The following is a 26,748-nucleotide window of genomic DNA, read 5'->3' as shown; positions in this document are numbered from 1 at the left end:
GGTGCCAATCACTTTTCAATGTTTAAGAAAATGTATTTATCTCAATAAACTCAGGAGAGAGGGTTAGGGTACAGAATACCCAAAAATATTACTCCATGCCTGTCTACTAATAATAGTCAAGACTTACTGGTTTTGTACCTAGAAACTGAGACTGTCAGACTGTTTAACACAACCAGGCAGCACAAGTACCTTCCAAGTTGAGCAGCCAGAACTTCCTGCTATGTCCACTGGCAGCAGCTTTTACCTAGCTTTCCAAGATACTTTTCAGCAGGAAAGTCTCTTCCTAAGATGCTCCTCACAGGCAGAAATAGCTGTTCGTCTGTGTCCAAGTGAATCTGTATGGGAGTAGTTCTCAATCAGCTGGTGCACTAACAGTAGTATCTGCATCCCTTTAGTGCATCCCTTCAGTGATTTCCCTTTGCTAGTATCTCACCAAAAATGTATTTTTTGTTGCAGGGATGCCAAAATTCTGACTTGTATCTTAGTGCACACTTCTAGGAAAATTAGTGTGCAAATCACACAAGTAGGAAATTACATTTTCAGGGGAGCGTTCTGTACACCATCTGGGTACAGAACACCTCCAGGTAGCCATATTGCATTGCATTTTACAGAAAATTACAGCGCTGAAGATTGAAAAGCAAAGGTAACTTTTAACAAGATTCAATTACAATATTACTTGAGTCGTAATTCTATACACTATATTATTTTTGTATTATTTAGTATTTTTTCCCCCACACAAGTGGAGTTACTTTTTAAGGGGATCCCACTAAATACAGAAAAAAAACAATCAGAGATCAGACTGACCACAGCTTAACTGCAACAAGAAATTTTTAATAGGAAATTTCCAGCTTCAGGCATGGTCCCCACACAACCAGAGTATTGTGTTATAATAGTGCCTGTGGTAAAGTCAAATAAGACTATAATTTAGCCATTCATATTTTGTAGAACTTGTAGTTAAATTGACTTGTGTAAGTCATGTTCAGATCTTGGGAACATTTTAGGAAAAATCTACATCTTTAACCATACTTTTTATAATTGAATTTGCTTGCCATAGCCTTTCTTATATCTTTTTTAGGGCCATTTTTTTCCATCATTTTATTTGTGATGGTTAGAGACAATCGGTATAGGTCTACGTATCATAAGGAGAACAAATATACTGGTAGCAAGACCTGTAGAGGTTAGACCAGGGGAGGCAACCTTTTGAGCACACTGTCAGAAAATGTTTTCAAAGAAATTAAGCGTGCCGATTTTATAATAAAAAAAAATGTCAACTTCACACTCTCAAAGCCCCCCCCCCCCCGTCTGCTGCAAGCCTCAATTTATGTGGGATAATGTATACTGTGTGTGTGTGTGTATATATATATATATATATATATATATATATATATATATATATATACACAGTTTATGTAATGTGTACATAGGTATGTATTGTATGCTTTCATTTATGGCCAAACACAGCTGGCAGGCAAGTTCCTTTTACATATCAAAAGGAACAACATTTTAATTTGTCTGCTCAGAATTGAAAAGAATAGTAAAAGGTTCATGGGGGTTGTTAATGCAATTTGGTTTTATTACATTATTACTCACTTCATTCTTTCTTCATCAAGATGAGAGCACAGGTCTAGATTGTATACACATTATTGCACGCATGGAAACTATATAGGTGCATATAGATTTGACATATGCTGCATTGTAGTGTCTCTATGCTTGCTAGAATATGAATGACGAATGAGACTCTGAAGGCTGATGTTCATTGTATTATTTACAAATTCTCTGTTGAATTTTGTCATCTGTTGCAAGTATCTTGTGAACTTTGTTCTGTTTGGTTGGTTGCTGCAGGAATACTGGGCCATATTCTGAGAGAAGTTACGATGGAGTATCTCAGGATACTCCATCGTATCTCCCTTTTTTGGCCCGTGTATCTATGCGACTGATTCTTAGAATCATTTTCGCATAGATACACTTAAGATCCGCCATGTGTAAGTCACTTACACTGTCGGATCTTAAATGTAAGTACGCCGCCCGCCGCTAGATGGCATGTACGTGAAGGACTCATTTGCTTATGCAAATGAGCCTGCTACGCCGATTCCCGAAACAATTTCGCGTCGCGTACCCGTCGCTAACGTCGTTTGCGTAAGCGGAAACTTACTCCTGCTATATGAGGAGTACGTTTCCGCAAGTCCCACGTAGGCCATGTTACGGATGGCGTCGGGTCCGCGTTGTGTTTTTCCGTCGGCTACGTCGTTTCCGTAAGTCGTTCTTGAATACGACTTTACGTCAATGACGCACACGTCGGCGTCATTGACGTTTTACGCCGAGAACTGGAGCATGCGCACTGGGCTTTTTTAAGCCCGGCGCATGCGCAGTTACTTAGAATCGGGGGCACGCTTAATTTGAATAGAAGCCGCCCCCTTGGAGATACGCGTGGCTACGCCGGGGCATTTACACTCCGCCGCCCCAAACTACGGAGCAAGTGTTTGGGGAATACAGCACTTGCTCCTGTAGGTTGGGGCGGCGGAGTGTAAATGCCTTACGCGCAGCCCGCGGACATTTAGCCAGAATATGGGCCAGTGTATTTATTAGTGTATAACACTTACCTTTTTACCCTGAAAATAGAAGGTAGATTGTGCCTGCGTGTTATACGGTGGAATGCGAGAAAGACACCTTAGTAAACAGATTATAGCAGGAGGCCCCAGCATAAGGTTGTTTTGAGCTGATTGTTAACAACTGCTCTAAACCTGGGGGTTTGAAGCAATCAATGCTGGTTTTGGCATAGAGGCCTCAAATCTGTATCCGAGTCCTCCAGTTCTCTTATTCTGTGTGTTTTGGGGGCACATGGACCCGAATTCAAAGCAAAACCACTCCATAGGTCCCCCAGGCACAAACCTCCCAAAGAATAGAGCCCCCTCAAAGCCAGGGCCCGTAGTCAGTAGGCAAGAGGCTACCCTGTAGTCCCCTCCAAAAGCTCTGTCCTGGTTGGGTCTGTCTCTGATAACTTAAATGCTTATGGTACTCATCATATCACAATGAAATAGAGATATGCATATACCTATCAGAGCATTGTAAGTATCTGTACAAGGACCTAAATCTTCCCACAGTTCTTTGAAAATGTGACTCTGAAGAAAAGGGAAGTTGCTAGACTCTGCTTTCAAATAGCTCCAGTGTACTGTGGCCCTTCATTGGAGCTCTGTATAAGTAGTTCAGAATAAAAAATGCTTGCAGTCTGTAGGCTGAGAACTGTCATTGCATTGTCTATGACCTGGGTCTTCAAACTACAGCCCTCCAGTTGTTCAGGAACTACAATTCCCATCATGCCTAGTCATGTCTGTGAATGTCAGTGTGTTACAATGCCTCATGGGATGTGTAGTTCTACAACAGCTGGGGGGCCGTAATTTGAGGATCCCTGGTCTATGATCTCAAAGTTGTCTGATGAAAGCTGAGGACTGCAAACAAGAGTACAGGGGTTCTAAGAAGCAGACTAAATACCATTTACCAAGATCGTGATTGTTTTCATTAAGGCAGTAGACGCTGTCCTTTGTCTTGTTTCTTTTTAAACCTATTAGCTAATGTCTAAAACGTCTTCAGTTTAGCCATCAATTAGCACTGTGTAAGATGTCTGGTTTCTGACGTATTAGGCTTTAGCTAGAAGAATTTTTTATTTTTTAATTTCTGGGGAATATTTGATGTTTATGTGCCAAAGAAATAATTATTTTTTTGCATATGTTGTTCTAGGATCTGGACCTTGTGCTTAAGCATCTAGAAGAAGTGAGGTTTTTTGATCTTTTTGGATATAGCGAGGAAACTGGGTCATGGCTATGTTTTATGTGCAACAATCCAGAGAAAGCTACAGGTAATAAATACTCCCCCTTCTGTTAAAGCAAGGGGAGGGAAAAGGTATGCAATTAACTAAAAAATATAGAAAACTGTAAGATGGTTGATGCCTATTTATGGAGTATGAATACAAAACACCTTCAATGTCTTAAGTTTTCAGCAAATACATTCCACATCTGAATAGTAGGAAAACCATTTTGTAACGGATGACATTTGCAGTATATAATAGATTTACACATGTGTAGCTTTATACCAGTGTAATGAGACATCTTTAAAAGATGATTGTGATAAAGGTACAAGAATAAGAAAGCAGTTCTTAAGCAACAAGTTAAAGGTGACAGGTAGAAACGATATAAGGGCCTGGTAAAGCTGATGTTGGGAGACTCAGGTATTGAAACAGTAGAAAACAAAGTTCACCCATCTATCTTATCTGCTTTCTGTAATCCATGTGTGTGGCCCACAGTAGCAGTTCATAGAGTTTCTGAGAAATGTTTGTTTTGTATTTTTTAACTGACTAGTGGAAAAACCACAGACTCCTCAATGCGCAATAGACTGCAACGTGGGAATCTTCCATGTACCGTTTTTACCAAATCTGGTTTGGCTTCTTAACATAAATTCCTTATCTTATAAAATTAGTAAATTTGCTTCACCCTCTGTCCCTCTAAATATGTACACCAGACCACTGTGATTTGTTCCAGCTACTAATTGTTTCCATTCTCTGTGCTCTGAGTAATGTCAGATTTTACATTAGTAAATGTGTCAAGAACCTATCATTAATCTTGTCACTAGACAAGACTCTTTCTTTATTGTTTAATGTATTTAAATGGAAATTGGTCTCTTGTGTAACTTATTTTTGTTCCATTTAACATAGGACATCAATTCTTGTGTCCCATATATCACAGTACTGTATGTAAATCTCCACAGTATTTGGCAAAAAACTACACTATTACTGAATTATTTCTTTTTTTAAATTAGATATTTAAAGTAAATATCAGAGACAACATAACTACAGCTAAATCAGCTCAATATCACATGGATTTAAAAGCTGTTGTCAATCTATGGATTAGATTACTCAGCTACCACATAGTAAAGCAATTCATATGGAGCCTTGGTCCGTGAAGTTGTAGTTCTAAGACCCTGTGTACTCATTTGTTTTTACTTTTTTAAGATCTAGGTAAAATGCAGATAGTTTAGAAACCCTGCCATGTTTTTATGTCTGTCTGTGTCCAATTGGAAAGATTCGTTCTCACTGGTGATCACTCTCACTTTGGGTAGAAAATTAAATGAATCTCTCTAACAGAAACACAACAATAAGAACCTAACAGAAGTTTTAACCTGTTATCCTTAGAATGTAGGCTACTGCATAAAGGATACTGATGATGTTGCTTCACTTTAGTTCCAAATACAGTTCATATTTCACTTCTGACAAATATGTGAGAGCGGTGTCAACTGAATTTTGAAATGCAGTGTAGCAACATCAACAGTTATCCTTTATTGAGGCTATCGGGGGAAAATACGTTTCTTCATTGTAAGGCTAAAAAGGTAATTATGAATATGATGACATTATTAATGTAATGACCATTGAGAGGGAGGGGCGTAGTTACTAAATGGCATTGAATGTATGATAAGCAAAGCTCCATTGGTTCCCCATCATAGGAAGCATGGCTCCGCAAGCCAAGGTGAGGCATTGTGCCTTTCACATACAGTATATTTGCAAATGTGTGGAACTAAAACCTCTGTTTTAACATGACCTGTCATTGTTGCAGGCTAGCTGGTACATGTGAGATGGTTGTCATTTATCTGTATAGCAAGAATTGGTAGAGGAACCATTAAGAATAGATAGAGTGCACTGGGCTTTAAGATGCAAGTCAAATGTAGAAACACCAAAAGATGTGATTGTGAGGTTCCATTATTTTGAAGAAAAGACTTTGATAGCTGAGAAGTTAAAGTGTTTGTAACCTTAAAGAAGTAATTTACTGTCAGACCCTATCTTGTATTCAGCGATAACACACAGATGGCTCACATCACACAGGAGCTGACAGGCAGGAAGGAAGTGGAAGAGGGGGAGAGAGCAGAGCAGCGGATGACGGAGGCACGTAAACTGACCACGGTAATCAGGGCTCAGCAGTCAGAATTACCGTGGTCAGTACACAGAAGGGGACACCGGAACTGGCAGTTTTTTTATAGCCTAGAGAGGGACTGTGCTGTTTAACCTATTATAAGGGAACAGGATCTCTCTTTTTTTTTGGGTTACAAACACTTTAAGTGGAGCACAGGTAATTATTTATGGCGAGACTGAAATTCAAGTTTATACAGATCTGGCAGTAGAGACATTAAGGTGGCAAATATTACACAAACTTTTGTTAGAACAGAGTTGTCCTTCGAAAGTTCAATATCGATGGGGATTTCCATCCTGCCTGATAGGGACGAAGGATGGTCGAACTGCGGTGTTAAGATGATTCTAAAGGCATCACTGCTCTCCCTCTCGCCTCACTGGTTCGCATATACCAGTGGTAGCTATTGGCTCTTGCTACTATAAATCACAGCCAGTGAGGATAAAGCAGGGGGTGTGGCGAGCACCACCGTATTTGTCAAATTTTATGCCACGTTCTTAAAGCTAAAATGCTGACGTTTTTCTGCTCCTAGTGTGCATGGAGCCTGAAGCAAGATAATAAAACACTGCAGATATATGAGCCCAGCTCAAATTTCATGAATCAGGTTTACATCCACTTTAAGGTACAGTCTTTACTAACTCTCATATTTAGCAATGAATTGTTTGAGAGTGCCCTCTAGTTGCAGTACCTCATAAGAAGGCTGAAAATAGATTCTTTATAATCAACGGTTTTAGACTAATACTGATTGACATTAACTAGCAGTTTTCTTTATCAGCTTCTGTTGCACCTTCCAAGTTGGTTTATTCAAGTGTTTACCTTGTCTGCTTACTTCCTGATCTGGAAAGAATACTGGTTCTTGCTGTGTTTCAGCCTTCACAGGAAATTTAATTTTTCGCTGTGATATTTTTATGACAATGAAAGAGTTAACTGGCAGTCTCTGAGAAATGTATCAGTTGCTTAGTTCTGTGTCTGTTTTTGGAGCACAGAATGCTTTCTGTCTCACTTATTTGTGAAGGTATTATAGGCAGAAATCAGAATGGCATGTAGTAATGCAAACAGCTTCTGTTGTATACAGTGCCTTGAAAAGGTATTCATACCCCTTGAAATTGTTATATCCAAAAACATAAATGTATTTTATTGGAATTTTATGTGATAGACCAACACAAACTGTCACATAATTGTGAAAGGAAAAAGATAAATTGTTTTCCATTTTTTTTACAGATATATATGTGAATAGTATGGCATGCATTCAACCGCCCTGGATCAATACTTTGTAGAACCAAGTACCTCTGCAATTAGAGCTGCAACTCGTTTTGGGGATGACTCTACCAGCTTTGCACATCTAGAGAGGGACATTTTTGAATATTCTTCTTAGCCAAATAGCTCAAGCTCTGTCAGATTGAATGGAGAGCGTCTTTGAACAGCAATTTTTAAGTCTTGCCACAGATTCTCAATTGCATTTAGGTCTGGACTATTCTAAAACATGAATATGGTTTGATCTAAAGTATTCCATTGTAGCTCTGGTTGTATGTTTAGGGTCATTGTCCTGCTGGAAGATGAACCTCTGCCCCAGTTTCAAGTCTTTTGCAGACTCTAACAGGTTTTCTTGTATGATTGCCCTGTATTTGGCTCCATCCATCTTCCTATCAACTCTGACCAGCTTCCCTGTCCCTGCTGAAGAAAAGCATCCCCACAACATGATGCTGCCACTCCCATGTTTCACAGTGGGGATGCTGTGTTCAAGGTCATGTGCAGTGTTAGTTTGTCACCACACATAGCGTTTTGCTTTTAGGCCAAAAAGTTCAAATTTGGTCTCATCTGACCAGAGCACCTTCTTCCACATGTTTGCTGTGTCCCCCACATGGCTTCTTGCAAACTGAACTTCTGATGGCTTTCTTTCAACAATGGCTTTCCCATTGCCATGTGACCACATCACAATGAAATGTTAACCACTTCGGCTACGGAAGATTTTACCCCCTTCCTGACCAAAGCACTTTTTTACAGTACGGTACTGTGCCGCTTTAACTGACAATTGTGCAGTCGTGCGACATTGTACGTTGTACCCAAACAAAATTTGCGTCCTTTTCTTCCCACAAATAGATCTTTCTTTTGGTGGGATTTTATCACCTCTGCATTTTTATTTTTTTGCGCTATAAACAAAAAAAGAGTTACAATTAAAAAAAAAAAATGTTTACTTTTTGCTATAATAAATAGCCCCCAATATTTTTGAAAAAAATAATTTCTTCCTCAATTTAGGCCAATATGTATTCTTCTACATATTTTTGGTAAAAAATCGCAATAAGCGTATATTGATTAGTTTGCACACACAAATCCCTGCGGCGGTCGCGCCAATCAGCCGCGCTCATCGTGTTCCCTGCTGTGCAGCGATTTCGCCCAGGAGAGCCATTCTGTCGCAGTATATCTGCGTGAGCCAGTCGGGAATCGGCTAAATATTACTCAACAAACGGCTTTGTTTGGTTTTTAATCTTGTCTTTTTTATACTATAACTTTTTATATATATGGTTTCTATTATTATTTGCAAGCACCGTGATAATTGCTTCCCAACTTATCCCCCCTCTTTTGAATAAAGGATGGGAAGTGTTATCATAATAGGGGATTTTAATTATCCAGACATAGACTGGGCGGAGGGAACCACACATTCGTCTAAGGCTCGCCAGTTCCTAAATGTTCTGCAGGACAATTTCATGGGTCAGATGGTTAAAGCACCAACTAGAAATAAAGCATTTCTGGATCCACTGATTACCAACAATACAGACCTGATCACGGATGTAGAAATACTGGGCAATTCAGAAAACAGCAATCACAGGTCAATTGGCTTCAGTATAAATCACACAAATAGGAAACATAAGGGGAATACAAAGACACTGAATTTCAAAAGAGTCAACTTCCCTAAACTGTGAACCTTGCTAGAGGGCATAAGTTGGGATAAAATCTTAGGAACAAAGAACACAGATTGGTCTGCTGGGACCAATCCTATTTAATTTCTTCATAAATGACCTGGAGGATGGGATAAACAGTTCAATCTCTGTATTTGCGGACAACACTAGGCTAAGCAGGGCAATAACTTCTCCGCAGAATGTGGAAACCTTGCAAAGGCATCTGAACAAATTAATGGGGTTGGCAGCTACATGGCAAATTAGTTTTAATGTAGAACAATTTTAAAATAATGCATTTGGGTGGCAAAAATATGAATGCAATCTATACACTGGGGGGAGAACCTTTGGTGGAATCTAGAATGGAAAAGGACCTGGGTCCAACTTGAATGATAGGCTCAGCAATGGCATGCAATTCCAAGCTGCTGCTAACAAAGCAAGCAGAATATTGGCATGCATTAAAAAGAGGATTAACTCCAGAGATAAAACAATAATTCTCCCGCTCTACAAGACTCTGGTGCGGCCGCACCTAGTGTATGCTGTCTAGTTCTGGGCACTAGTCCTCAGGAAGGATATGCTGGAATTGGAGCGAGTACAAAGGAGGGCAACAAAGCTAAAAAAGGTTCTGGAGGATATTAGTTATAAGGAAAGGTTGCGAGCACTGAACGTATTCTCTCTGGAGAAGAGACGCTTGAGAGGGGATGTGATTTAAATTTACAAATACCGTACTGGTGACCTCACAATAGGAATAAAAAAAAAATTGCAGAAGGGTGTGACAGGCGCTCCTTATGCCGTCTCTTTCCAGTAGTGCACTCCACGCTGGAACGCATTACGGCGACCACACAATGACATCATCGCCCGGCGCTGCGTGTGTTCCACCGTGGAACGCAGAAGTGCGCCGTGGAGTAGGGCTGTTCTCCATACACCTGCTTCATATCCGTGCTCATGCACTGCACCTGTCCCTTTCCTATAACGGCATTCACTGTCCATAGAAACAGTGTTCTATTATTGTCAGCCATAGCTCGGCCATTCTACAACCAATGGTGCCATCATTCCCCTTGCTGAAACTTTGACCAGCCTGCAACTCCTGCATCAATGCGATTACATTTGCTGCAACAGACTGTTGTTGCCGGGGACAACCTTTGAGACCTTCCTTGCTGATACCCTACACTGCAGAATCCCTTGTTGCTACACTGAAGCCCTGCAAACGGATAAGTAGCAATTGTGTCACTTGTAGTTCTATAGAAACATCTGCTGCATACTTTCCACCTAAAACAATTGCTGATATTTATTATGGCTTGTGGCTATTAACATACTACTTGGGATAGACTGTTTTCTGCTTATGACGGCTTGCTAAGGAAGATCTTAAAGGGACATCTACTCTCAAATTGCCTCTTATATGCAACTATTATTACCTGAACTATATTGCCTCTCATATGCAACTATTAGTTGTCTCTACAACTCCTATTTACTACGTGCTTGACATAAGTGCTATTTGCTTATAGGCCCTGCCCTAACTTGTTGAACATGTTCACGCTAACTTTTCTATGCTAAGGGTTGATGGTATTTTATACTGACTCTCTTAGTGGCCTAATACATCTCTATATGCTTAAGTGATATGATGTAGAGAGCCCCCAAACTCATTTTTGCTTGGAGTGACACCTGGGGTCCCGTACTGATAATCACTTGCATATAGAGGTGCATTGGAATCTTTAAAGTGTATATTATAATTTGAAATGCTAAGTTCTGGTCGCATGTTGTAATGCGTCCATCCTTAGTAGCTCAACGCCTTTCTTTACGTGTGAGATAGATGATGTAGAGAACCCCCCAAACTCCTGTTTGTGTGGAGTGATGCCTGGTGTCCAATACTGAATTCTCACATAGAGAAGTGCATTGAAATCCTTGCTAACCGCAGTTGTGGTTTACTCCGTTCACCAGAGCTGTTACAAAGGGAGTTTAACAAGACACGTGGCCACTCATTAGAATTAGAAGACAAGAGGTTTAACCGTAAACTATGTAGAGGGTTCTTTACTGTAAGAGCGGCAAGGATGTGGAATTCCCTTCCACATGTGGTGGTCTCTGTGGGGAGCATCCCATACCAGGATTTTCCAACTCTGAGAAAACTGTAAATCACTTTTCCCACATTGCCTGATCATTCCTAAACTCCTCATCACTACATGGGTGAGAATCCCTGAGTACTTCACACTGGCGTTTCTTTTCATCCCCCTTAGGCCCCTTTCACATGGTCGGACCACTCAGTTCCGCCTGTCAGTTTTGACGGCGGACCTGAATGGCCACTCCATGCAGTCCTATGGAGCGTCGGATGTCAGCGGAGACATGTCCGCTGACATCCGGACGATCCGCCAAAATCAGATGGATGGTGATACGTCCCCATCCATCCATGGCGGATCGGATTGGGTGAGATCTGATGAAAACAGACATGCTGTCCATTTTTATCAGATCTCTCTATAGGAGACAGCGGTGCTGCACAAGCCCCTCCCAGCTCAGTGAGCAGAGAGGGACTTGTCATCCGTAGTGACGGAGTCCGCCTCGTGTGGAAGAAGGCTTAAAGGGACCACAACCCAAATAATGGGGACAAATATCTTCTTTCATCTATTTAGGCCTAGTACACTTGGGCCGAATGTCAGGCGGCATGGGCCTGTTCAATAAAAACAGGCCAACATTCAGCCTGTGTGTGGGGCAGCTGGCCCGACAGAAGCCGGCCATTGGCTGAGAGCGCTGACCAGGTATCCTGGTAGGGGGGCCGCCCCCCTGTCAGTACACAATAGCACAGCAGGGGAGATCACTGTAGGGTTTGGATCTATTATAAGATTGTGATGAAGAGCTTAACTTCTCTGGAGGTACAGGTACAGTTGTCATTTCAAAATCTGCAGAAAGACAGAAGACATTCCAGCTTATTGTCATGTGCATTTATAGAAAAGCTTGTGTTTGTAGTGTTCACACACAGCTAAGTAGGGTTATATTCCTCTTTTCTCTAGAAGCAGAAAAGGAAGTTATTTCGAAAGAAACAATCAAGATTTCTTCAGTGGTTTAAGGGATGGAAAATATTTTTCAGGTATTATGACCACATCACACAAAGTAATAGGCAGCTATAGCACAAGCTTTAAATGTTTCCTTTCCTGTACTGATAATTGCAGTCATCTGGAATCAATAGAAACTGAGTACATTGTATGCTCCTTAATATGGCTAGTCTGTATCAAATTTAAGCTAAATGTACTTTTTTCTTATTTGCTGAGTCACAGATGAAATTGTTTTGTCATTGTGGTGGAAAAGAATTCCATACAGCTTTCCCTCGCAGTCTGCATGGCTCATATCTTACAATGCCAAAACCACTAATAGGCTATGTTTTTATAAATATTTAAAAGATGCATGATCATTCTTCACTGCTTTACATGTTTTGAGAGTAGAAGATGGACAGTAGTGGAAGAGACATTAAAATAAGTAAGTTCACCCAAAAGTGACTTTTTAGTTACAGGTAGGGTGCAGTAGCATGAAATACCCTGCATTACCCATTGGTTTTGGGTTGACTGATTTTTTCCATAAATAGTAGAGGATGATTGGATGACTTCAAACAGATATCTATGGTAGTCTTCTGGTCTCTAAATGTTGCCTTAACCTGGGCCATGGACAGTAAGGGTTAGTTGATAAGTCATCTCAAATTTTCATTTTTAGACTAGACAGAGATAGGAGGAGGCATGCTGCAGACACCTCTAGTGCTGCTGATCTAAAAGAAAATAGTAGCAATTGGACATGTTTCATTTCTAACCTGTCCATTTACTATTTCTCCCAAACACCGCAGACAGTGGTGTCTGCATTTTTAATCTAACAATTTTTTTTCTCCCAAAAAGCTGCAGTCAGTGGTGTCTGCAAACTAGTGTCTATTGGTGCCACTAATAACATTTAAATGCCACACTGCCACTGGAGATATGCCTCATCTTCTGCCTCTCTGTCTCCACTGATGCACACTGATATAACTGGGTTCTAGACAAATTGGGCTAATCAGATTCACACTACAGGGAACAATATATTTTTCCAAAGCAATACAAGGCTCAAACATATATAGAACATGTACACTGGTATCTACCGTACTAAGGGTGCAGTCAGCACACATTGTGAGCTCCTGCTTCTACACTAGATCACTCTGCTGCCACTTTTCCTATGCCCCAACACATTGAGGCAGTTATTGAAGATGTACAAAGTGGGTAAGAGGCTCTTTCAATGAGAGTGTCTGTAACGAGACCCTTGCTCGCTCGGTTCCACTCTACCGACACTCCTCTGCTGCTATTGAATGAGATTGCAGATCGCAACGTCTGATGATTCGGTCATCCAAGGCTCCGGGACTCGAACTACAGCTATGTGCCATTCGAAATCCATCAGAACAAACACCAGGCAGGCTGTATGTAAGTTCAAACAGGCAACTCTTTTATTGGATGCGCACACACTTTTATACAGCAGTTTAAACATTCTGCCCCCAACAACCGCTTTCCTATTGGTCAATTGTAAAGTACATTTTAGTTCTCAATTAGGTCCTCTTGGCCATGCAAATGAGGACTTGAAAAAGGGCCAGCAGTGATTGGTCTGATAGCTTGAATAGAAGGACTGCTATGTGTAATGAGACAGAAGCCCCAGGGGGCAATAAATGTACACAAACAGCCAGACACAGAACAATGCTTTTCCTCCAGACCATGGAGACGTCTGGAGGGGGGGGGGGGTTAGCCTTAAGACAGGGCAGAAGACCCCCCACTGTGTAACAGATTTCAAAGAGATACACTTCAGCATTCCAAGGTCCATGACAGTGTCCATTCCCAGATAGAAAATATAACTTGCCACAAATTTGTGACAGTGTTGAATTGTAAGTCTGTTAACTTGCTGCGCATTTTCCCTGGCAAGTTGTACACTTGGAAAGCACTTGAAGCACAAGTTCTAGTTGACACTTTTCCAATTTTTAGCAAATTTCCGTGGCACGTCTCTAGCAAGAACAATGACACAGTGGTGAGTCTACAGCAAGAGCTCTGCAAGTCTACACCAAATTCAGCCACAGTGACCCCTGTGGTGGGATGACTATTGCACAACATAACTGAACCAGAACTTGCAGCAGACTTGCAGAACGTTTGCAAAGAAAGTTGGTCTGGAGTCATGTAATACGGACTTACTACAATTGTGCAACAAACGTGTGAAGCCTGACAAGTCTAGCAATAGCTTAGCAAGTAATTTTCAAATTTGCAGCACAATTGCTTACTATCTGGGTCGCTGTGTGTTTTTGTTTGTAAATTGTTGGCAATAGTCCCTCTATAGTAGAAAAAAATAATGATAACTCGGTCTTGTATGCATTTCATTATGAAAAAAATCTGCAAGAAAAAAATAACTAGAAAAAACATACCAAAAATACATTCATTTTAGACCTAAAAAAGCAGTGCCATTTTATAAAATGTTTATTGGTACTAACACTCCACGATTTATGTTTGTATATACAGTATGTACACCACATTAACACTAATAAGGATCCATATCTACCTATCCAATGTACACACTAATTATAAATAATATAGTAGTTGTAAACTCTGGAGCATTACTAATTATCAAATATATTGAACATTCTGCATGTTACTGAGAAGAATCCATGTAACAAGAATTATTAGTACTGAACAAGAATTTTCCAACCCAATTTATATATAATTTCATTATTGGATTTGAACATCCTACAAAAACAAAACACATCACATCTCCTTCAGCACTGACCACACATTAATAGGAAATACAGAGTAAACAACGATGACACAAAACTACAGGGATGATAGCGATTCACTTCCAGAAGCCCAGAGAGTAATAAATATAAATTACACAGACAGCCTTGCTCAATAAAGCCATTGCTTTTAGACTGTTTTATACTGGAACATTACATATGAAGTAAACGACATTAACCAGAGTCCCTTCAGTAAGCTTTCAAAACTTGGAATTAAATGCAGTTGAAAAGGGCTTACGTAATGATTTCTAATGTTTTTCAAGCATTTAAAAAGAAAAGTTTCTATAAGTTGGTAAATAGATTTCTAAATCATGAGAAAACAATTATAGAAGTGTTTTGCCTCTTGCAAAATGTTTAGGTGAAATCCCTAATCATTTCAACTGGAAATTAAATGGCAAAACATATTGTTTTTGTAGATCTAAATTTTCGATTCATTAATTTATGAGTGTGTCCCATTGTTGTAGACAAATACAGACTGCCATATCCAGAAAGCATAGCTATTAGAAAAAATATAAATGTTTCCATTGGGCACAGTGAATACTTGCACAGTCTTTTGCAGGCATAACAAAACAAGAGTCATATTCACCACTGTTAGAAAGGAAACAATAGCAATTTTATTATCTTATTTTGATATGCATGTAAAAGTAATTTCTTAAAACACCAATCCAGCCAAAAAAAATATTTTTTTATAAATTAGAAGGAGGTGCTAGAACATTTGTCAGGCTTTAATTGATAGTTGTGTCCCCAATAAGGAGTATTCCCATCACTTCCTATTGTTATCTGGGCCAGAAAGTCAGAGGAGATCTTTCTAACAGGGATAATAAGAGCAATAAAAAGGTATTTTTTAGTAGATTGGGAATTTTATAAACTTTTCCTTACTTTGTTATATACAAAAGGAAAAATGTTTGCTTAATTTAATAAAAGGGGAACTGCTACCATGTCCATTGAAGGCCAGTGGCCATTTAAGGCAAGTAACACTATGTTTGTAAAGGGTTACATGAATTTTCCAGCATCCCACGTGATTCATGGTAGATGAGCTCTTGCCCAAATTTTTTTAACGTGTGCGACCAAACAGTGCTCACTTCCTCAGGATGTGTGAGAATGTATAGATATCTATGGATAAAACCGAGGTTGTTAGAGGGGAATAAAACACACACACACACAATACAATTTATTGTCAAAAGTATTGGGACACCTGCCTTTACACGCACATCCCATCCCAGTCTTAGTCTGTAGGGTTCAATATTAAGTTGGCCCACCCTTTGCAGCTATAACAGCTTTAACTCTTCTGGGAAGGCTGTCCACAATGTTTAGGAGTGTGTCTATGGGAATGTTTGACCATTCTTCCAGAAGCGATCAGACAGGTCAGGCACTGATGTTGGATGAGAGGGCCTGGCTCGCAGTTTCTGCTCAAATTCATACCAAAGGTGCTTTTTTGGGTTTAGATCAGGACTGGTGCGCAGTCATCAAGAAGGGGTCATTCCCAAACCGTTTCCACAAAATTGGGAGCATAAAATTGTCCAAAATGTTAGGAGAGGCGCAGTCTAAAAAGCTCAGGCTGGATTTCTCCTTTAAGGACAACATTAAAAATGCAAAATGTATTTAAATGACATGCAGGAGGAAAGGGGGGCTGCCCTTAGTCTGCCTGTGAGGTTGTGAGGTGGCTTATTTGTATAATATATATTAGGAACAGGTATAGCTACTTTACTTCAGTTTGTGAACAAATGGCTGGGGATTCCTTTCACATATAATAGATTCTTATAATAAATGAGGATCTGATATAGATGTTAATCGGGGATATACACACATACACACACACAAAGTGCGGGGTCCACCCTTAAAATACATACCAGACCCTTGTCCTTGATAAGGATGTGGTATGGCTGTCAAGGGGAACTCCATGCAAAAAAACAAAAAAGCATGGCATCCCCACTAAAAATCTACTGTATACCAGACCCTGATCTGAGCATGCAGCTCCCCCTCCTCATGAACTATACCAGGGGAGTTTATGAGTCCAAGGAACTCTTTCTCACAACCATGGCACAGTGGTTGTAGGGGTCTGCGAAAGGAGGGCTTATTGGAATCTGGAAGGGCCCTATAACAATAATCAGAGTCTCCCGGGTGACATCAGTGACCAAATAGTGACATGTCTCTATTTGGTCAATGATATCACCCAACCCTTTGCTTTCTTTTGAAGATGTCAAACAGCATAAGTGAAGGCATTGGAGTAAATCTGGTTGGCAGCTGGCAGTGTTTTTCTCCATCTGTGGGTGACATTCGTCATGACTGATGCTGATCTGCATTGCTGGATGGTTGACAATAGATTTACATTGTGGGACTTTTTTGGGGGGCTTTGCATCAAAAACTGTATGAGCTTATTTATTTAAATTGTTTTGTGTGAATGGTACTGCCTATGTGGAGGGCATGTGACCATGTATAATTCAGGAGGTGGGAGGAGCAGGCTTATCCTCCATTTTCCTGACCTGCCAGGCTGCATGTGCAGATCAGGGTCTGGTGTGGGGAACAGCATTTTTTAATAATGAGGGGCACGTGGAGTTGCGAACATGACTGAGCTCATCCTTACTCCCAACAAGCAAAATATGGTCTGGTCTAGGTTCAAACTAAATCAGCAGCACATTCCTAAAACATGGCATATATCAGGCTAAGGCTAGTAACAAAGTAGCCGTCAGGATCCATAACAGCTTGAGATTGAAATGACAGAATACTTATGCCTGAAAATTAATTTTTTAAATACGCAAGTCCAATATTTATATTTATTACACAGGGGAAGGAAAATGAAGCAACTCCAATACAAGAATTGGGATTTGGCAAATGTAGAAACAGGTTGAGTAGTAGACTACTGACATAACAGCAACACAATGCACCAGCCATGTCCGAAAAGGTAGGAAACTATACAGCAGGGGTAGGCAATCTTAGAGAGATGGAGATTTACTTGACCAACACTGATGAAGTCAAAGATCACCGGGCACAGTGTTCTGTTGCTAGGGCCAGTTCACACCAGTGCAGGGTTCATGAGTGTGTTATGCTCGGAATGCAGGGTTCAGAAGTGCGTTATGCTCAGAATGCAGTAATCAGGAGTGAGTTACTCTCAGAATGCAAGGATCAGGAGTGGGTTACACTCAGAATGCAGGGATCAGAAGTGCGTTGCGCTCCGAATGCAGTGTCAAGGAGTGTGTTGCACTCAGAATGCAGGGATCAGGAGTGCGTTCCGCTCAGAATTCAGGGATTAGGAGTGCTTGCGCTCAGAATGCAGGGATTAGGAGTGCGTTGCACTCAGAATGCAGGGTCAAGGAGTGCATTGCACTCAGCGTGCAGAGTTGGGGGGAAAGTGAAGGGTGGTAGAGGACACTGCTATGGGTGCGGCGGTCGTCAAGCAGTTAAACATGTTAATGTTATTTCAAAAGTTAATTTCAATCTTAATAAATCTGCAGCTTTCATTAAATTATTACCCAGTAACCCTGCTATGAAGATCCTTGGTCAATCACTTCTTGTCTTAGGTGGCAACATTCTCTTCAAACTGGTAGCAACTTCTTTCTCCCTGAGCTTATAGCAAGGTCTTGTCCACGTACTGTATAGTATTTATGGGCATTTCTTTGACACAGCCTTTATATGCATTTTTTTTATATAGCTTACATATGCAGCAGTATTTTTATAGTGTACCAGTTTAACATTTTAAGAATATATTTCTTTCAGTTTTAGATGTGCACATATATATGTATTATTTTATTTTCCTTTGACTGTTATATTAGGTTTTTGAGACTTTAAATATACCTCCAATGGTTAAACAAACAAAAAAATATATATATGCCAATGACTTAAAATTGTTAGTACATTTTATTAATACAAGTAAATAACATATGTATATCTCCATATGTATTTCTCCAAAATCATTAATTGAACGTGAATTTAACGCCAACATTGTTCTAGTTTAGGAGCTTATATAGTAGTGTCCTTGGAGACCATTACATATGGGTCAATGCGTTTTGTGGGTTCACCCGGTTCCTCAGGACCTCTGATCTCCACCGGTAGGGTTATCACTACAATAATGTATAAAGGCTGCTATTGCAGGCCTCATTTTAAAAATTCTAGTTTTCATTTGTCATGCTGTATTAGTGGTTACCATACTTTGAGTTGATGAACCAAAACATGTGCAGGCCAGTCAAATTCCTCCACCCCAAACTCGCTCATCTATGTCTTTATGGACCTTGCTTTGCTTCTTATCCTGTCAACAACTCAGAACAATAGCAATCATTCCAGTAATTCAGTGGATAATCTGTTATGTGAAGGTATCAGTAAACTAGTAAAGGATGTTTGAGAAAATAACAATATACCTCCTTGTAACATAAACCTATACAAAATAAACTGGCTCATTCTTCTTGGGATATTTTTGGAAACTGATTCAAAAACACTTCCAAACATAACAGGATGGTGACATTTTCTCTGGTCTGGCCACAACTGATATGTTTGTTCAAGAAACCCAAAGAACTGCTGGAAGAGAAATTATTTTACTAAATTAACAAAAGCTTGTTTGTGCCCAAAAGAGATCCCTTAAATGTAATTCATACAAATGAGCAGAATTTTTACATTATATTTCCAAGGCCAAGCTTTATATAAACAAAGCTTTAGAACCATGACAGAGACCAAGCGCCAAAATGCCTGCAAAGCACATTTTGTAAACATGGTTCACAACAATTGTTGTTTACAGCTTTCATAGTACAAAACCAATTCCAAAAAAAGTTACGAAGGCTGTGTAAAATCTACATAAACACAGACTGCAATGATTTTCAAATCCTAAAACCCATATCTTAATCACAGTAAATATGTCAAATGTTTAAACTGATAAAATATAGCATTTTAAGAAAAAAAAAGGTAATAATTGAAAGTAATGGCACTAACACATCTCAAAAAATATGGGACAGTTCCAAATTTACCACAGCAGCCCCTCTTCTTTTAAAAACACTGTAAACATTTGGGAACTGAGGAGACCAGTTGATGGAGCTTTGAGAGAGGAATGTTGTCCAATTCTTGCATGACATAGGATTCTAAAAATAGTAGAAGCTACCAGTACATCAAATATCATGCTCTCCATGAATCCCCTTATGACACCAATACAATAAAAAGTGCTCACAAATTCAGGAGAGAGAGAGCATGGTATTTGATGTACTGCCAGATTCTATTGTTTTTCCTTGGTGTGGTTTGGCTGTATGTTGGACTGAAACCTGAGGGGAGGTGGTGGCTTGGTACTTTGATGTGCCTGCTATTCCGATATAGCAATGTGAGTATGTTTTTAACAAAAAAAAATTGCATTCTGGGTATTCTTTGCAAAGTGAAATTCACCACATTTGCTAAGTTATTGGGAAAAGCATGTATGCTTCCACATTATTGAAGATAGTCATCAGCATTTTACCTCCTTCACTAAGCTCTGGGGATAATTCTCCTGCAAATTGAAACTTCTCTTGTAAAGTGAACAGTCAGTTTACCTCCTATCCCCTGTAAACCCCTGTGCCAGAGTTTACACAAAGTTATTGATATGCCCCCACATTCACATGACGTGCCTAAAAATCATTAAGCCTCTCAAGCACTAAAGGGTTGGCCTTCACTGTTTAGCAATGTTTCACAGTAAAAGTGAGAGAGTATTGTAAAGTTCACTGTGCACAATAATCCAGGATGTACAGTAGACTTCATAAAATGCTATACATGTGTGTATATATATATATATATATATATATATATATATATATATATATATATATATATATATACATACATACATACATATACATATATTGTAGCAGAGCATCCCAGAGAGAGCCGGAAAAAGACAGGGTTCCTTCGAGGTACTTGAAGTTGGGGACATCAATTACAAAGTGTATCAACCAGGTAAAAGGAAGCCCAAGCAAATATACTATATAAACCTGTTAAAGCCCTGGAAAGATAGACTGGCATTGACTGTGAGGTTCCTCCCTCTATTGCAGGGGTCTCAAACTGGTGGCCCTTTAGCTGTTGAAGAACTGCAATTTCCATGAGGCATTGCAAGGCTGACAGTTACAAGCATGACTCCCATAGGCAGAGGAATGATGAGACTTGTAGTTCCGCAACAGCTGGAGGGCCGCCAGTTTGAGACCCCTGCTCTGACGCCTGAGTCCCCTCTGGTCCCTGAGGTTACGATTCCAGATTCCCTGTCTTTTTCCCAAAAACGGGAAGCTAGAGAGTTCCTAAAAGGGAATAGAGTAAAATTTTTAGTTACCTGGTATGTCTTCAAAGGTTCAGAATTATATTGTTACTGAACCTGGAGTCTGTGTCAAGCTCAAACCATACTGAATTCTCGAAGCTAGAAGAAAGGACATCAGTGATGAAGTTAAAAGGATGTTGGAGCTAGATGTTATTAAGGAATCCAATAGTGACTGGTCTAGCCCCATTGTGTTAGTCCCAAAACCATATAGTACTTGGAGGTTTTGTAACAACTTTGGAAAGCTTAATGCAGTGACAAAGTTTGACACATACCCAATGAAAAGGGTAGACGAACTTATAGACCAACTTGGCAAGGCCTGCTGTCTTGCCACTTTGGACATGACCAAAGGATATTGGCAAATACCCCTGACTGGTAGTACCAAAGAGGAGACTGCATTTGTGACCCCAGAGGGGTCGTTTCAGTACAAGAAAATGCCTTTTGGGCCATAGACAAAACCATAAAACCTCACCGACAGTATGCAGCAGCCTGTCTGGATAGTGGTACATAGCACTGACTGCGAGTCTCACTTGCCCCTTGTCCAGGCTGTCCTCGATTCTCTCTTCAAAGAAGGTTTCACGGCAAATCCAAAAAAATGTGCCTTTGGTTTAGAGGAAGCCAGGTATTTGGGCTTCACTATTGGCCGTGTAGTCATTAAACCTCAGTTGAACAAAGTAGAAGCCATCCAGGAGTGGCCCCTTCCTGCGAACAAGAAGCAGGTCAGAGCCTTTCTGGGGATCGCAGGGTATTATAGAAGGTTTATCCCAAACTTTGAAACTATAGCTGCCCCACTAACAGACCTTATGAAAGGGAAAAACTCTGTAATGGTGAAATGGTCCCCAGTAGCAGAGGAGTCTTTCCAGTCCTGAAGCAGGCTCTTTGTGCACAGCCAGTTCTGTAATCCCCTCATTTCTCCAAAGATTTTTTGGTTCAAACGGACATGTCTGATGTAGGTTTCATGGCAGTATTGTCACAGGTACACAATGGGGAGGAACACCCTGTGGTGTACCTGAGCAGAAAGCTCAATAAACATGAGAAAAAGTATGCAGTCATTGAAAAGGAATGTTTAGCCATAAAGTGGGCCATGGACGCGCTAAGGTACTATCTATTAGGGTGCCAGTTTGATTTAATAACTTACCATGTTCCCCTGAAATGGATGGCTCAAAAGAAAGAGACTAATAGACGGGTGAAACGGTGGTTTTAGGCTCTACAGGAGTACTCTTTTACAGTAAAGCACATGCCAGGTGTTGAGGTGGGAAATGTAGATGCCCTGTCCCGTGTTCACTCCTGTGGGGCCACAGGTGTTCCAACCCTGGGGTTGAAACAAGGGGGGAGGATATGTGCCAGAGCGTCCCAGAGAGAGCCGGGAAAAGTCCTGTTTGGGGTTTATACATCTCCCAAGCTCCTCTCAGACACATTTAGGGATTTCTGATCCACGATTCAGTTCGGATCTTGGTCCAATACCCCAAGATAATTTAAACTCACCTGAGACAGACATCCAGTGCTCTCAGCCTGGGAAACACAGACAACACTGGTCTGTGAGAGCAAAAGTTTGGAAAACAATTGTTAAGCTGTATCTGTGGAAGCTGACAAGCTGTAGGCTTGCTCAGCCTGGTAGTAGTAGTGCCTGTATATATTGTATAGTTAGTGCCGAGACACGGCTAGGTTTTGTTTTGCTATTTTTGTTTCTATTTTGTTTCTGGAACACTGTACAGCACCTGTATATAGACTTGTATACAACACAGTCTTAGTCCATAGGGTTTAATATTCAGTTGGACCACTCTTTGCGGCTAGAACAGCTTCAACTCTTCTGGGAAGGCTATCCACAAGCTTTAGGAGTTTGTCTATGGGAATGTTTGACCATTCTTTCAGAAGCGCATTTGTATGATCAGGCACTGATGTTGGACAAGAAGGCCTGTCTTGCAGTCTACACTGTAATTCATCCCAAAGGTGTTCTATTGGGTTGAGGTCAGGACTCTGTGCAGGCCAGTCAAGTTCCTCCACCCAAAATTCGCTCATCCATATCTTTTTATTGGCCATGCTTTGTGCAGTGGTCCAAACCATTTGGTGGAGGGGGGATTATGATGTGGGGTTGGGCATGTCCCCTTAGTTACAGCGAAGGGAACTCTTAAGGCATCAGCATACAAAGACATTTTGGCTTATTTTGTGCTCCCAACTTTGTGGGAACAGTTTGAGGATGGCCCCTTCCAGTTCCAACATGACTGCACACCACCAGTGCATAAACAAGGTCCATAAAGACATGGATGAGCGAGTTTGGAAGAACATGACTGACCTCAACCCGATAGAACACCTTTGGGATGAATTAGAGTGGAGTCTGCGAGCTAGGCCTTCTCATCCAAAATCAGTGCCTGACCTCACAAATGCGTTCATATGCATGTGAAGGGAGAAATCCCAATAATTTTGACAATATAGTGTGTGTGTGTGTGTATATATATATATATATATATATATATCTGTATATGCACAATTCAAACATTAAAAGTTTGAATAATTTCCTTATTTCAGTACCAGATGCCATAGAGTTTGAAGCCAATTTTTGCAATATTTAATGGTGGCTTATCCAGGGGCATGTCCTGACTTACGTCACTTCTAGGCCCGGGGCTATTTCCAGTATTTTAATCTTATTGCCCTAACAACTGATTCTTTTATTTTCCTGCAGTCGTAAATCAAGAAGGCCAGCCCCTCATTGAAGGTAAACTTAAAGAGAAGCAGGTCCGGTGGAAATTTATCAAAAGATGGAAAACTCGTTATTTCACCCTGGCGGGAAACCAGCTTCTCTTTCGGAAAGGAAAATGTGTGAGTGCTCGTATACCGTACATTTGCCTTTCATTGATGTTTACATATGTTCCCCTTAAGGTTTTAATTATTCATTGCCCTTGATAATACAATTTGTAGCTCCCAGCCAAAGTTTCTTGTCATGTTTGTTTTTTGATCAGTGGAGTCTGTATCTTCTCTGTGGAGAAACTGCACACATGGCCTTTCATGTAAATGGGTCTTCAGGGTGCTGAGTTACCCTGAACAGTTCTGTACATGCTGTTCATGTGAGATGACTCTAAGATTAAGTCTGACCAAATGTTGGCTGTAAAAAGAAATAAACTCAAGGCAGCAAGTCTAGTGCAAGAAACTGACACAAAGCTGGTCTGTTACCAAGACTGTTGTTTGTATGAACCGTTTTAAAAGCTTTTTTTTTTTCATTTGACAGAATTCTGCATATGTGTTAGGCTGGGTACATACGGATCAAAATGTGTCCGGTTCAATTGGAACCAGACAAATTTCGATCTGTATGTAGCCCTCTCTGTTCAACAGAAGCCTAGTAAATATAGTGCAATTTTTGTGTTGGATAGAGAAGGGAATAGTTAAAACCTCTATCGGACTTTTGCTTTTAAGCTGTCAATGAAATATTGGGGGGATTTCCCTTCACATACCATCCTGGACCAGAACACCCACTATGTGTATGTGAACACAGAACACACACTATGACTAGAAATCTCTCCAAGAGTCAGAGGAAATCTCTTTTTAGTTTGCACCAGAACATACTGTATGTCCCTATTGGAAGAGTTAACCACTATTTCTGTTCCAGTGATAGCCCCAATATTTTGGAATTCCCATTGTTTTTTGTCCTGGTGACCAATGGATCTCCCCAGCTGCACTGTGTGGCTAATTTTCATTGCATTAGGGATGCCAATTCATTCATTCACCAAAATGCATCAAAAATATGTAAGCAGAAAAAATGTAATTGCAAACAGTGCATGGTAGTGTGTTACTGTGCACTGTGGTGCGCTGCAATGCAGGTCCATTACTAAGGTGTCTGTGAGTTGAGGTGCCATTCAGAGTTTGCATTGCACCAACACAATGGTGCAAATGCGGCCACAAACAGCAAACAAACAAAAATGTGTTAAAACCCCTCATAATAAATTAAAGAAAAAAATAATAATATGTTGAGTCAGTCAAGTAAATCTAGTATATTTTAAGTAATGTTTTTACAGGAAAATTCTGTAGTCTTTTTTGCACAGGTTTAACAGTGTTGGGAGATTATATGTATAAAAATATTTAAAGTGGCTGTAAAGGAAAAACATTTTCTTACCTTAATGCATTCCCTGCACCTTAAGGTAAAAAAAATTATAGTAGAGGTATTGCCTCCTAATCCCCCCCCCCCATCTATACTTACCTGAGTCCTATTTCTATCACTCTATGCAAAACCAAAATGTTTTTTCATTAGTCACACTTTAATAAGATCAAAGAAAGGTGTACTGTGCTGATTAAATGAATGGTAAAGCGGCAACTGAAAATGTTATACAACACTAGTAATAATAATCAAGAAAAAAGCTGCGCTATTGTGAACTAAAATGTGACGCTAGTAACCATAAGTACTAGATAAATACCGATTGAAAATGTAAACCACAAACTAATTAAAAAAATAACTATAAATAGGTCTATGAGGCCTCAATTAAATGACGGAAATTAAATAGTGATTATTTCCAAAAATAAGTGAAAACCTAAAAAGTACGAAGTGAATGAATAACAATCCGTGTAAACAAAAAAAATATCCTTGAGGGTACCATTAACAATAGTGTTAAAAATAATGAAGAGAAAAAAATAAAAATTGTGAAAAATGTCCATAAACACTTAAACATCCCCAGTGTAGAACGAATCCAATGAATTCAGAAAAGAGTGATGACAGGATAGTGCCTCCACTAAACAATAACACTGCCGCTTACCAGATGGATGTGATCTCTTAGTTATAGGAGATCAATAAGCGCATATGGCTAATGTCCCAGCCTAGGGTCTCTAATGATGAGATATATGCCTCAGTATTGCATGGAAGATGTCTCATAGAGCGTGCCAATTCGGAATACACCACATAGGACAAAAAAGACTTGCATAGCATAAAACCCTTTAAAAATAGGTGACATAAAAATGCACACTTACATTGAAGCAGTGAGATATAGCATGTAAAAACAATCTGGCCGGATAGCCCTTCGATTCAGCAGCCTGTATCTTCCGGGTCTAGCGCACAACGCAGTGATGTCAGAATGTCGTTCCTCCCGTTCCTCCTCTTAATAAGAGCAGAACAAACAACTAACAAATACAGGGCATCCCAGTTTGTTAAATAAGTATATGCTGAAATTCAGTAATAAATATACAATAAATACCTGTTTGGGTTTTTAGATACATTTTTTGAAAGAAGAAATGTTTTAAAATTTGTGATTCAACCTTTCTTAAGCACTTTATTATTGTTTGTCCCTGCTATGGGGAGATTTTCCCTCACTTCCTGTTCTGATACCGCCATTACCTTGACAGAATTGGACATAAACGGCAATAAATCACCTGACCGCGTCTAAACATTTTCTCACTAAACTAAACAATCATTCCCAAACAAAGGTTTCAGCTGGAGTTTGGCTTTAAGAATTGGGATAGCTTTGTACTGTTATCTAGTTTTAAAGCTAGGATTTGCTTTAGCAATACATACACAAATAAAAGGGAAGGTACTTTGCTAGTGGCCAAGACAGTTATGTAGTGATAGAGGAAGTAAGTTAGACACGCTTACATGAGCTTCAGTCTCCCCCCTCCACCCCAAAATAGTAAAAGTCAGCAGCTACAAATATTGTAGCTGCTGACTTTTAATAAAAGGAGACTTACCTTTCCGGGGATCCAGTGCTGTCCTCACCCAAGCCGATTCTTCAATGGACTTTGGGTCCCTAGCTCCGGTATCTTAACTAAGCAAAACTGGCTCTGGCTTCACACCCTGCTTCCCACTTCACATGCTCAAGCCTCGCTGTGTTTTGTAAATGATTCCTCAGTTTTCTGGGACCTGTAATGTCTCCCAGAAGGCTGCGGGCGAAGAGGGGGGATATCCGCTTGAATCATTTA

General features: G+C 40.1%; 1 protein-coding gene across 5 annotated transcripts in view; it reads left to right on the top strand.

Moving 5' to 3' along the window:
* Positions 1-26,748, top strand: part of VEPH1 (ventricular zone expressed PH domain containing 1) — a 500,435-nt gene that overhangs the window by 442,430 nt on the left and 31,257 nt on the right. For all 5 annotated transcript variants that reach the window (XM_040349240.1, XM_040349244.1, XM_040349242.1 and 2 more), the window contains 2 exons: positions 3,736-3,853; positions 23,537-23,673. In XM_040349240.1, the coding sequence (XP_040205174.1) occupies positions 3,736-3,853; positions 23,537-23,673 (255 nt within the window). The remainder of the gene's footprint in view (positions 1-3,735; positions 3,854-23,536; positions 23,674-26,748) is intronic.

Source organism: Rana temporaria, chromosome 4 (genome assembly GCF_905171775.1).
Source record: "Rana temporaria chromosome 4, aRanTem1.1, whole genome shotgun sequence".
NCBI lineage: Eukaryota > Metazoa > Chordata > Amphibia > Anura > Ranidae > Rana > Rana temporaria.
This window is presented reverse-complemented; position numbering and strand designations above follow the sequence as displayed.